General features: G+C 41.5%; 1 protein-coding gene across 1 annotated transcript; it reads right to left on the bottom strand.

Annotated features, from left to right (window-relative positions):
* Positions 1 to 9,867: 9,867 nt before the first annotated feature.
* Positions 9,868 to 12,330, bottom strand: LOC136465490 (uncharacterized). Its single transcript, XM_066464200.1, has 6 exons — positions 12,001 to 12,330; positions 11,725 to 11,811; positions 10,689 to 11,238; positions 10,489 to 10,574; positions 10,198 to 10,397; positions 9,868 to 10,114 (listed from the first exon to the last, which is right to left on the bottom strand). The coding sequence occupies exons 1-6, from the start codon at positions 12,328 to 12,330 to the stop codon at positions 9,868 to 9,870; spliced, it is 1,500 nt and encodes a 499-aa protein (XP_066320297.1).
* Positions 12,331 to 12,898: the final 568 nt, after the last annotated feature.

Raw genomic sequence — 12,898 nt, forward strand, 5'->3', positions numbered from 1 at the left:
GTAGTAGCTGTAGTTAGTAGAGTAGCTAGTTTTAGTTGCTCTCCTTATTTAGCTCACTAGCATCAGAGTAGCTTGTTTAATTGCTAGCCCTTGCTTGGTTGAGTGCTCTAGTGGTTGATCACCTCATTACTATAATTGTTTAGGAGGTCTGCATTGGGTGCATTAGGTTAGGGAAAGTAGTAGCTATTAGGTTCCAATTTTATACCAATCACTTTGTTCTAGCATTTGTGGCATTATAGAGAAAACTTTAAAGTCCATTCACCCCCTCTAGCCATCTAGATCCTTGCAGTCTCCTAATGCGGACCAAATTGATCCAAAACAAAAGAGTGAGTGTGATCAACCCTGAGTATATACGACCTCAAAGAAGGCAACCTCAACCTCCGACGCCATTGTAGCGCCCTCATAGTTCAAGGAGGTGATAATTTTCTTGTGTTCTCTTTGGATCATGTGTAGGTGGAAGAAACAGGTGTTGGCATCCCCTTCAACAAGCCAAAACAAGTAATGCCCATTGGTGCATGATTTTATTCTCAATGGTGGTCAAGCCCAAGATCTTGGGCTTTAGAATCACTAGAGACCTAGGCATTCAAAACCCACTTTGGCACATAAAAAAGAAGCTAGAGCTACAATCTAATAATCCATAAAATTGCGTAATTTCAACCCCTTAGCAAGCCTCTAGGGATTGAATGAAAAAACTGGGAGCCCTCAAATAATCTATTGTTTCTAGATACATTATCTAAGAAAAAATATACACGCTATGAATGTTGCTATAGTTGCAACATCCTACATAAGGGGACAATGATGGCAACTGGAGCCTGCATTGCTCCAAATCTTCCATCAATGTGAAACATATGGGTCTCTAGATCAAACTAGAGTGTGTGTCCTATGCATTCAATACTACACATAGACCATAGTCCCTTCCTGACATCATTGCTGGAATTGAAAACTGACACAGATACGGATACCCCTTCTGGTTTGAAAGCAAAAAGAATATTATTATCATATTTTAAAGCCAATCGGGAATGATAAAATAATTATCATTGTTGGGTTGTATTAACAACTGGCAATGATTCCTAGTCCTAGGACTCGAATTTTTTATTCAACATGTATTAACTCCCTTTATGAGTCATGTCCACATCCTTATCCTTCTCTTTCACCTCTCTCACTCTCCCTCCTTAGTTTCACTTCTCTCTCCCCTCTCCTAATCCCATTCAAGGCTTCAAGCTCTCCACCCTTCTAGACTCCCCTCCGCTCTCCTTTCCTTGGCACTGGTGTAGGGAAAGATGGTGATGGGTGTAGGTGGCTCGAACGTATGCATGTCTCTCTCTCCCTGCTCCTGATCCTGTTCAAGGCTTCAAGCTCTCCACTCTTTGAGACTCCCCTCGCTCTCCTCTCCTTGGCTCTAGCATGGGGCACAACGCCAATGGGTGTAGGTGGCCCGGACATAGGCATGTCTCTCTCCCTAGATATGTTCCCCTCTACTCTCCTCCTCCCGTTGCCTCACCTTAGTGTGAGGCACGACCACCATGGTCATAATATTTTTTTCCATTTTTGTAGGCATTAGGCCGGGTGACACTACTACAGATTTGGACATCACTGCAGGCCTCATCACTACCGGATTTGTGAGAACCGGCAGTGATGTACCTTCATTACCGGTTCCGAGCTTGAAAATGAGAAATGATTGGGGCTGGGCTAAAACCGGCAGCGAAGGACCACATCACTACCGGTTTGTGGCTTGCACCGGTAGTGAGTTGGCGGCCACTTATCACTGCCGGTTCTAACCAAGAGCTGATAGTGATTTGGTGCTATAACTGTCAGTTCGAGCCAAGAACTGATGGTGATAAAATAGCAGTACAAAAAGCTAGCACCAGTCCTATCCTTCCTCCTCTCTTCCATCCCAAGCACAGAGGCACGTGTTTGGGCTGCTCCCTCCATTGTTGCGGCTGCTCTTCACCGTGAAGCTAGCTCTTGGATTTGGAAGAATGGCTTGATCTTTTTGCTTTAAGGTTAGTAACAAGCATCCACTCCTTTGATTTTGTTGCTTAATTAGCATTGTTTTGATGGCTATATTGCTTGATTCTCATTCTAGTTCTTTCTCCATTCTAGGAGAGCACTTTTCCAATTGGACTTTGTGCAAGGCTTGCAAGCAAATTATGGTGAATCCATCATCCAAAAGGTTGGTGTCTTTGAACACATTTAAAATCCTAGCTAATTACATGGTGGTCAAGATCATTGTTAGTATGTGATGCTATAGTTAGTTCTTAATAAGAGTAGAGTAGATTCTTTTACAATTTTGGTGAGCAAATTCATCCATGTGTCACCTACCAACACATTGTTTGGAGCTATATTATTGTTCATGGTCATGTCTCCAATTTTAGTCTTTTTTTTAAAAAATAGTGTCTCCATTTTTATGTGGCATCGAGTAGAATGATTATTCTTCATTATTGTGCAATAATTGTTTTTTATGGGGCTATAATTTTCAATTTATATGGACGGGGCTACCAATTTCAATTTTCCAATAATTAGTGTACAATAATATTTTCCAAAAATGGGGTGACTAAATTAAATAAGTGTATAATAAATGGTACTTTCGAGCTACTATTGTTGTTCATGAAGCTCGACTTCTTATTAATTTCTCTGTAATTACTGTCTCAATATTTTGTTGTGCAGAGATGGATCAAGAGTGGATGCATCTGTCCCAAATGGACAAGCGGTACATGCATGGCGTCAGCCAGTTTATCACCAATGTCAAAGCCCATGCTAGGAATGGGAACCCTGTCTTCTGCCCATGCAAAGATTGCATGAATCAAAGGAAATGGGCTCAAATTGAGTCTGTACGAATGCACTTAATTACCAGGGGGTTCATGTGAAACTATATGATATGGACTATGCATGGCGAGGTTGGTGTGAATGTTCCATAGGAAAATGATGATGATGTGGCCGTGCCTGATGTAGCCATCCACGATGCTGACGAGGAACCCGTTGTCAACACGGAACCTATGGCCATAGTTAATGATGTGTTTAGGAACACCCTAGCTGACGACATCAAGGATAACAATGGCATTTCTCAGCTGCTACGTAATATAGAGATTGGATGTCTTAGTGAAAGACAACTGAGAAAGCTAGAAAAAATGAGACAAAATGGCAAAACACCATTGTATAAGAATTATCCAATGAGCAAATTGGAAGCCGACATCATGCTGTTAGAGTTCAAATCGATAAACGGATTGAGCAATAAAGGCTTCGATTAGTTGTTAGGTATAATAAAGAAAATGCTCCTAGAAAAAAAAGTTGCTAGAAAAGACGTACCTGGCCAAGCAAATGATCTGCCTCATCGGTCTCGAGGTTGAAAAAAATCCACACGTGTTCCAATGATTGCATATTGTATCGTAGAGACGAATACAAAGACCTGGATGTGTGCCCCAAGTGTGAAGCTCCACGGTACAAGGAAGGGCCGTCAAATGAGGGTACCAAGACCAGAGGAGGTCCCGTGAAGGTCGTTTGGTATTTTCCTATAGCTCCTCAGGTGCATAGGCTGTTTGCATGTGCAAAGTCAGCCAAGTTGTTGTGCTAGCATGGCGAAGAGCATAAGAAAGATACAATGATGAGGCACCCCGCTGATGGGAAGGATTGGAGGACAGTCAATACTGTGCTCTATAAGAACATCGGTGGAGAGGTAAGGCACCTTTGGTTTAGTTTGAGCACAGATGGGATGAAACCTTTTGACCAGGTTAGAAGCAATCATACAACCTAGCCAGTGACGCTCTGTATATACAACCTTCCACCTTGGCTCTATATGAAGCGATCGTACATCCAGATGCCACTACTGATCCAAGGGCCAAGACAACCTAGTGAAAGTGCATTTGCCCCCTATGTGGGTTTTGGTGTATTGATGACATCCAAATTAGGGACTAATGTGATCTTAATAAGATATGTCACAGCTATTAGTCTCATGAAAGACTCAGAGTTGATAAAGATGAAATGGTATCCCTCAATTCTTAAAGTTATAAAGGCAGACGAACTCAAAGCGCTCTCCAAGGATTTTATATTTTGTTTTGAGGCTAGGATCCACCGCACTGTAAAGAGGAATACAAACTTAGTTGGTCTGAGGAAGATAGAGTGCTTAAGCATAAAAATAAAATCAAAAGAGAGACACTCTAGCACTTTACGAGCACGTAAAATATCTTTTCGAGACTTTTGGTGTCGGAAGTCCCAACGCCCAATTACTTAGCCTGCGTGGTGACTATGGCTATTGGAAGTCCCAACGTGAGTCAGAACTCCCGATGGTCGGAAATCCTGACTCTGGTTAGGAGCCCTGACAACTGGACCTTGGCTGGCTCATTGACTGCTCTCGTTAGGAGTCCCGAGGTACGTCGAAAGTCTCAACATACATCAGGAGTTCTGACGATGACATGCTTGTAGTGACTTTGACCTAGCTATGAACAGTGTTTCTTTATAGGTTGAAAGTCCTGAGATCTGCATCGAAACTTCCAATGTAGATCTGAACGGTTGGATTTCTACCTTGAGTATAAATAGCTCTCTCCTCTCTTCAAACCGACACTTACTCATTCATTGCAACTTACTCACGGTCAAAATAGCTCTCAAGCATTCAAGGCTCCCCTCTCCTCTCCCCTTTCCTCCTAACTTTGATTCCCCCAAAAGATTTGAGTAATAGGAGAGTGGATTGAGTGAGAAAATCACTTTGGCAAGCTTGAGCACTTGATTTCTTCGTTAAGATGGTTGGATTTGTGTCTATTACTCTTGGGTTCTTGGAAGCCTAGCTGGCTTAGTGTCACCCAAGAGCCTTGAAAAGTTTGTATTACCCTTGATTTCTTAGTGGAAACCTCGAGTGACCTTTGTGGTTGCTTTGAGAGAGGCAAGGAGGTGAAAGAGACTCTGATGTTTGTGGTCACCTCAACAACGAGGACGTAGGAGCTCCTTTGTGGGGTTGCCAAACCTCGGGATACATCCTTGTGTCCCATGTGCTTGTTGTTATTGAGACTTGTGCTATCACTTTTGTTTTTGTTTGCCTCTTTCTCTTCCAAACTTGATTTTAGGGTTTGGACTTGATCTACGATTTGGAGGCATTTCGGCGTCAAGGGAGTGATCCAACATCTTCACCAAACCACTAGGAAGTGGGGTTGTAAGACTATTTATCCACTAAGTTAAATTTAGCGCTACTTTTATAGTTCACATAGGCGTCGGGACTTCTGACAGTTTGTGCCAGAACTTCTGACGACATCGGGAGTTCCGACCCAAACTATTGGGACTTCCAACATTGACTGACAAATTGAACTTAGCATTTGCAGTTAATTTTTAGATATGCCTATTCACCTCCCCTCTAGGCATTGTTAGATCCTTTCACCTAGGAATGACATCGATGTGTTTTTGGAACTAGTGATCAATGAACTAGTGGAGATGATTGAAAAGGGTGTGGAGGATGTTTGGGATGAGTACAAAAAGGAACATGTCACAATCAAGGTAGTACTTATCACTACAATCACTGACCTACCAGGTCAAGGTTGCTTGTCTGGAGAGAAGACAAAAGGCTATACTAGATGTGTTAAGTGCTTGGACGACACCGATGCGGTACATCTGCCAAAGAACTCAAAGATAGTTTATATGAGACACCATAGGTTCCTACCTAAGGATCACCCTTACCACAGGAACAAAAAAGATTTTGATGGGACTATTGAGAAATGCTTACCTCTAAAATATCGGGACGGGCATGCGATACTTTGAGAAGTCAACAAACTGGAGGTTGTCCTTGGGAAGGGGCATAATGCAGTAGTAGTGCCTCATGGGAGCATCTGGAAGAAAAAAATTGATTTTCTAGAAACTACCTTACTGGCCAGTGCTGAGTGTATGCCACTATCTTGATCCCATGCACATTACTAAAAACGTGTGCGGTAACACACTTAACACCTTGATGGACACTGGGGGGACATCGAAGGATTCACTAGCCACATGCCTGGACATGGAACACTTGGGAATCAGGAAGGAGCTGCATCCCATGGCACTAGAGGTTGGCCAGTTCGAACTTCTGGTTGTGTCATGGACCTTGAAGAAGGAAGAAAAGCGTGCGCTTATTTCTTTCTTCAATGAACTCAAAGTCCCGACGGGCAACTGTGCGAACCCGAAGAGGCTAGTGAACATGAGAGAACTCAAGTTCAACTATGGTTGTATGAAGGCCCATGACTGTCATGTCATTATGACTCAGCTGCTCCCTATTGCCCTACATGGTGTCCTCCCCCAAAGGTCGGTGCCTTAATCATAAAGCTGTGCTCGTTCTTTAACGCGATCTCAAAAAAGGTCATTGATGTGTCCACGCTGGACCAGCTATAGCGAGACATAGCCAAAACTCTCATTAGGCTTGAGATGTATTTCCTGCCGACTTACTTTGATATATCAGTACATCTGCTTATTCATCTTGTTGACCAAATTAGAGCCCTTGGCCCAATGTACCTGCATCAGATGTTCCCTTTCAAAAGGTTGATGAAAGTTTTCAAGAGGTATATTAGGAACAGATTCAGGCCAGAAGGGGGCATGGTTGAAGGATGGTCAATGGAGGAGGCCATTGAGTTCTACACATATTATCTAGACATCAATAGGATCATAGTTCCAAAATCTCATCACAAGGGAAGACTAGGTGGCAAAGGAATGATCGGGGAGAAATCTATCACAGTAGACGACCCCATTTCTTTTAGACAGGCATTCTCCAGCAAGCAGAGGATGTGATGCCATACATTGAAGAGCATAGGCAATCGCTGCAAACTTTGCATCCGAGCAGGTCGCAGGCTTGGATTGATAATAAAACATAAGGAGGAAGTTGTTAGCTGGTTGCGATGCCACTTGATTGGAATAATGTTGGGTAATCAGCTGGATATCTTAGCCAAGGGACTTTTGAGTACATTGCTTAAGTACCAAGGGTATGAGATCAATGGATTTACATTTTACATAAAAAAGCAAGATGGAAAGAGCACATACCAAAACAGTGGTGTTCGTTTCGATGCTCACGACAAAACGACAACGTGCAGGCAACATACTATGGTTTCATAGAGGAGATATGTGAGCTTGACTATGGTTGGTTGAAGGCAGCTCTTTTTCACTGCCAGTGGGTCGGGCTCAAGGGAATCACCACTGACAGAGAAGAGTTCACTACCGTTGATCTCACCAAGACCGCATACAGAGACGACCCCTTCGTCCTTACAAAAGATGTTATGCAAATCTTCTATGCAGGGGACAACAAGACAAAAGCAAAGCTAAAAGTAGTCCTAGAAGGAAAAAGGAATATTATTGGTGTCGATGGAGTGATGGACGAAGAAGACTACAGGGGCTATCAGGAAATACCTGTATTCGGGGCGAACGTACCCCTACCTATCCTTGAAGAGGGTGACGAGCCTGCTTACGCCCGGCGTGATCACGATGAGACCCTCATTGTTGGACCTAATGAAGATGGTTAGATTATTATTAACTATGTAATCATTATTCGGACGTTGTATCAGTAATTCGCACTGAATATCTAATTTATATTTTGTGCGCATCTCTATAATTTAATTATTGACTATGTAATCAAATATTGAGATGATGTTCACAAACACTATTATTTGATAATTATAGACCATTAATTAATTATCATAGAATTAAATAATCAAGACATAAATTTTTGTGTTATTTTAGAATATAAACTAACTGCATTATTTCTATTAATAAATAAATAAAGAAAAGCAAACTAACCGAACTCCCTATCCTATCTCAGCGGTTAAGGCAGCGTACTCTGTACTCCGAGACCTGCACTCGAATACCAGGCGGGCCAAACTTTTTTGATTTTGCATTTATTATTTTGTAGTGCGTTATGATGGGATAAAAGAAAAAATAAACCAATCTAACAGAACTCCCTATCCTAGCTCAGCGGTTATGGCCGCGCACTCACGACCCCATGACCCACGCTTGAATATTAGGCGGGCCAAACTTTTTTAATTTTTCATTTGTTATGTAGTAGTAGTGCATTACGACAGGACAAAAGAAAACGTACAACTAATTCTAACGTAATCCCTATTCTAGCGTAGTGGTTAAGGCTCCAAACTAAGAACCTCGAGACCTAGGGTTTGAATCCTAGGCTTGGGAATTTTTTTATATTTTTTATAAAAGGCTACAACGGCAAGTAACCCAGCTGCTGGGTGTCAGCATGGCATGGCCCATCACTATTGGTTCCCAGAACTGGCACAGAAGGTAACCTTCACTGTTGGTTTTTAAACTAAAACCGACAGTGATGTCTAGATGCTCCTCATAGGCCAACAGTGCTCCCGCTGACCACCACAACACGAGCACTGCTCCCACCTACCCCGACAACTTTAGTTCAAAAAACAAAAATGTACCACGACTGCTAGCCCCTGTAAAATAGCCCTCGGCCGAGAGCTAGCCTCTCAATAGCCAAGTCTTGCCACCCTCTTGCTGCTTATTTCTCACTTCATTCTCACTAGCTAGTATACACATCTATGGCCTCTCTATGAGAGAAATCCCTCCACATATAAATTTCAATAAGCGTGGTTATTCCACTATAAGGTTCTACCTCTAATGCCACGCCACATGATTGCAACACCACTAATTTGGTTGTCATAGGTGGGTCGTATTGCAACCTTTTCAAAAAAATAGTTGCAATATGTGCCTATAATGCAACGGACTAAATTTGTTGCAATATGTGTGGTTTGTCGTTGCAACAGGCTTGTGCTACTGCAACCATTTAAGAATTGTGTTGCAATTAGTTGGCATTATTGCAATGACATTTTTGAGTTGCAATAGTATTGGTTTTCGTTGCAATTACTTGGTGTTATTGCAACTATATTGGATTTGGTTGCTTTTGCTTGTAACTATTGCCACGGTTATTATTGGTTGCAATAATGTTCCATGGTGTTGCAATTGCTAGGATGGTTATTGCAACAAGATTTCAGAATGGATGTAATAGCATGTTCCTATTGCCACGGTTTTCTAGGGTTATAATAATTTTTGTGGTGTTGTAATTATTAAGTACTTATTGCAACTACAATCCTAAATGGTCGCAATATCATGTTAATATTGCCATGGTTTTTTTGTGTTGCTATAGGCTACCGCTGATGCAACAGGCCTAAAAGTGTTGCAATATACAAAATTGGTTGAAATATACAAAATGCTCCACGCATTAGACTACCCCTGATGCAATGGCCTAGAAGTGTTGCAATATACCAAAAATGATTGCAATAGACAAAATGCTCCACACATTTCTAAATAATGTATTCTATTGACAAAAAATGTTCCACAGATGATTTGATCCCAGGAACTAAAGTAGAAGCAAACACTCATCTACCACTGGGCTACTAAGGTGTGTACGACATTAAGCCATCTTTATATTACTTGTTTACATGATGAAGATGGCTAATTCACTTCATATGTCAACAAGGACGATAACCATCCGCATCTTCCATGACAATTTTAGAAAATAAAAAAATTGTCCAGCTTGCTGATATTTGTGCTTATGATAGAAAACAAACATGACTATAACAATTTAAAGACCAACTACAGCTATTTATTATCCCAGACAATGAGATTGTTTTAAAAAAATCTAGAAAAAACATCACGGTTGTACAAAGGATAAGTATTTAAACAAAGAAATCATCTTCTATGCTTTCTACCGCAACTGGTGCAACAACTCCATCGTCAATGTAGGTGTCATCTTCATCATCATCATCCTCATCAATTAATACCGCATTCATCTAGTTCGAGAACTGCTTCACCACGCACCTGATTAATAATAGAGGCATCACCAGTTGTGCCTTCCTTGTTTGGTCTTGTCCAATTTGACAAATCCTCATTTGGGCCTAATAGATTCATGTCTTAGATTCCCACATCAAGTAGATCTACTTCCATGTCACCCTCATTTTCTGCTTCTAGCATGGCAAACAAATTTCTTGGTCTCACCGCAACAACACTAGACCATCCTGGCTTGTTCACGAGGTTGAGAAAAAACACCGGTTTGGCTTGTGTTGCCAGAATGTAAGGTTCATTTGAATATCTGAACCTAGAAGTATCGATATCGATAACACCATATTTATCCCTACTATATCCTCTACTTCTGCTGGTACTGGCAGCCGGCATATCATACCAATCACACTGAAATAATAAAACTTCTTTTTGTGCAGGGAACTCGAGTGAGATCATTCTTACCAGGTCATGTTGCCAGTAGTACCATCACCCCTCACAAGCACACCACTATTTTGTGTGACGAGGTTTCTCTCAATGGTAGTCATTCGAAATAGCCAGTTATTGATGTAGCATCTATTGAACACACGAGCTCGATGGTCCGGTCCTTGAGAAAGGGCATACATATGTTCACTTGCTTCACCTTTCTCGTATAGTTTGGTGATCTACAAACACAGTTTGAAAACAAATGCTAGTTAATAAGTACATCGTTCTAATCATCATATGGAATAAAAAAAAATAAAAAATAGAACTAACCTTGCCCTCGAACCACCTTACAAAGTGCTCCTCGTGTCGTTTATTAAGATTCCTTATACTATTTTTGTAGTTCTTCCATGTGCTCGCTGCATTGAAATAGCCAATTAATTAATTAGTTGATGCCAGAAACAAAATGTAGATTAATTAATGATCGTATATTGCAACTTACTTGATCCATGGTCTGGCTTCATCGCAGTTACTAATTATGTAGTGCCTCATCTTCCGAACCTCATCCGCACCAAATATCTCGGTAGTCTGTCCTCTCCTCTTGTAATCCATTTCTCCAAATACGCTCAGACCAGATGGCGGCTCATTCACTGTTGTACTTTCATGACAATCAGCGCGATTCAGCTTGGTGTCGACGTCCAAGAATCTAGAGCAAAATGTAAGGCACTCCTCAGCTATGTATCCCTTGGCTATTGAACCTTCTGGGTGTGCCTTGTTTCTCACATAGCCTTTAACAGTACGTAGATACCTCTCAACCAGATACATCCATCTATAACACACGAACCCTCCAAGTTTAGCCTCTTTAGCTAGATGAACCAGCAAATGAATCATGATATCAAAAAATGCAGGTGGGAATACCATCTCAAGCCGACAAAGAGTCTCTTTAATTGAACTGCTAAGTTTGTCAAGATCTTCTTCCACCAGCTCCTTTGAACAAAGTGCACTGAAGAACCTAGTAAGCTGAATCAATGGCATGACAACTTCTTTGGGCAAAATCTTTCTGACAACTAAGGGTAACAATTTCTATAGAATAATATGGTAGTCATGTGTTTTCAGTCCAGACACCTTACATGTATTTGCGTCAACACATCTCCTTATGTTGGAGCTAAACCCATCAGGCATCTTCGCTCCATGTAGAAATTGGCATAAACTTTCTTGTCAGCCTTATCTAAAAAGTACAAGGTTGGTGGCAAGGTATAATTATCATTGTCAATGATAGGGTGCTGATCTTGCCTTATCCCTAGCTGTTCCATGTCAAGTCGGGTCTTCTCGTTGTCCTTACATTTACCTTCAATTTCAAGCAAAGTACCCAATATGCTCTCGCATATGTTTTTCTCAATGTGCATCACATCCAAATTATGCCTTATGAGCAAAGAAGACCAGTAAGGGAGCTAAAAAAATACTCTTCTTCCTCCAATTGTGCCATCTTTTATCTTCATCATGCTTCCTCTTTTTTGATGTCACCTTTCTGAATATCACTTGATCAAAAGTTTCATACTGGTCCAATACCTGTTGACCAGACAGTGGTACTAGAGCCTCCCTGGTTTCCACCTCATTGTTGAAGCTCATCTTGTTCATGAGCCAAGGATGGTCCGACTGCAAAAAATGACGTTGTCCCATGTAGCAGTGCTTTTTTCCAAATCTCAACCACAAATAATCTGTATCCTTGTGGCAGTATGGACATGCAAATTTGCCTTTTGTGCTCCAACTAGAAAGCATCGCATATGCAGGAAAGTCATTAATTGTCCAAAGCAGAATAGCATGTAGTTTAAAATTCTTCTTTACCTTGTCATCCCATGTATCAATTCCCTTTTCCCAAAGATCCTTCAGCTCATCAATGAGGGGCCTCAAATAGACATCAATATTCATTCTAGGAGATTTTGGACTAGGAATCAACATCGACATAATCCAATAAGGCTGTTTCTTAAACAACCAAGGAGGCAAATTGTAAGGGATGAGGATAATAGGCCATGTGGTGTATGTAACATTTTGCATGCCAAAGGGGTTGAAGCCATCAGAAGCAAGACCTAGCCTAATATTACGAGCTTCCTTTGCAAACCAACCATACTTGTTATCCACATGCTTCAATGCCTTTGAGTCAGCAGGGTGACGCATTTTGCCATCATCGACTAATTCTTCCTTATGCCATCGCATTTGTGATGATGTGCTCTCTGTCATATATAATCTTCGTAGCCGAGGAGTAAAAGGAAAGTACCATAGGATTTTATGTGGGACACACTTCTTGTTTGTTGTATCAGCATCACCATCTGCAGCGTCCTTGTGAGAGGAGGCGGCATCGATGATGCAAGGGTTTCAACCGAACTAGAACAGGAGAACTCTGTGTGACACATAAAAAATTGCGTCCATGTGCTACGCTGCTTGCAGGGCCCATGTTGCGATCCGAAGCCCATTTTTTGGGGTAAATTTTAGTTGGCAACAAGCATTAAAAAAAGATCACCCGGCCCTGGCATCTCACAACTTCTATGAAGGATGGAGCATCACCCATGCCTCCTCACCTCCTGCCATCGTCAATCTTTAGGACTGTTCATAATTTAACTCAACGACCAAGGGTTTGTAACGCAGGAGCTAAAGTAGACGTGACAAAAACCTGCACCAACACACATTTGTAGGTTACCCAGGAGCTAACACATGCATGACATGATGAAATCTCACCCACTTCCAC

The sequence above is a fragment of the Miscanthus floridulus genome, chromosome 7 (assembly GCF_019320115.1).
Source record: "Miscanthus floridulus cultivar M001 chromosome 7, ASM1932011v1, whole genome shotgun sequence".
NCBI lineage: Eukaryota > Viridiplantae > Streptophyta > Magnoliopsida > Poales > Poaceae > Miscanthus > Miscanthus floridulus.

What these genes read in the sequence shown, in the direction of transcription:
- LOC136465490 (XM_066464200.1), bottom strand. Translation starts at nt 12,330, where the DNA reads ATGCGTCACCCTGCTGACTCAAAGGCATTGAAGCATGTGGATAACAAG. An exon ending in TTGATACATGGGATGACAAG is followed by an intron (nt 11,812 to 12,000) that starts GTAAAGAAGAAT and finishes CATTTTTTGCAG; the next exon opens with TCGGACCATCCTTGGCTCAT. An exon ending in TAAGGTGGTTCGAGGGCAAG is followed by an intron (nt 10,398 to 10,488) that starts GTTAGTTCTATT and finishes CTGTGTTTGTAG; the next exon opens with ATCACCAAACTATACGAGAA.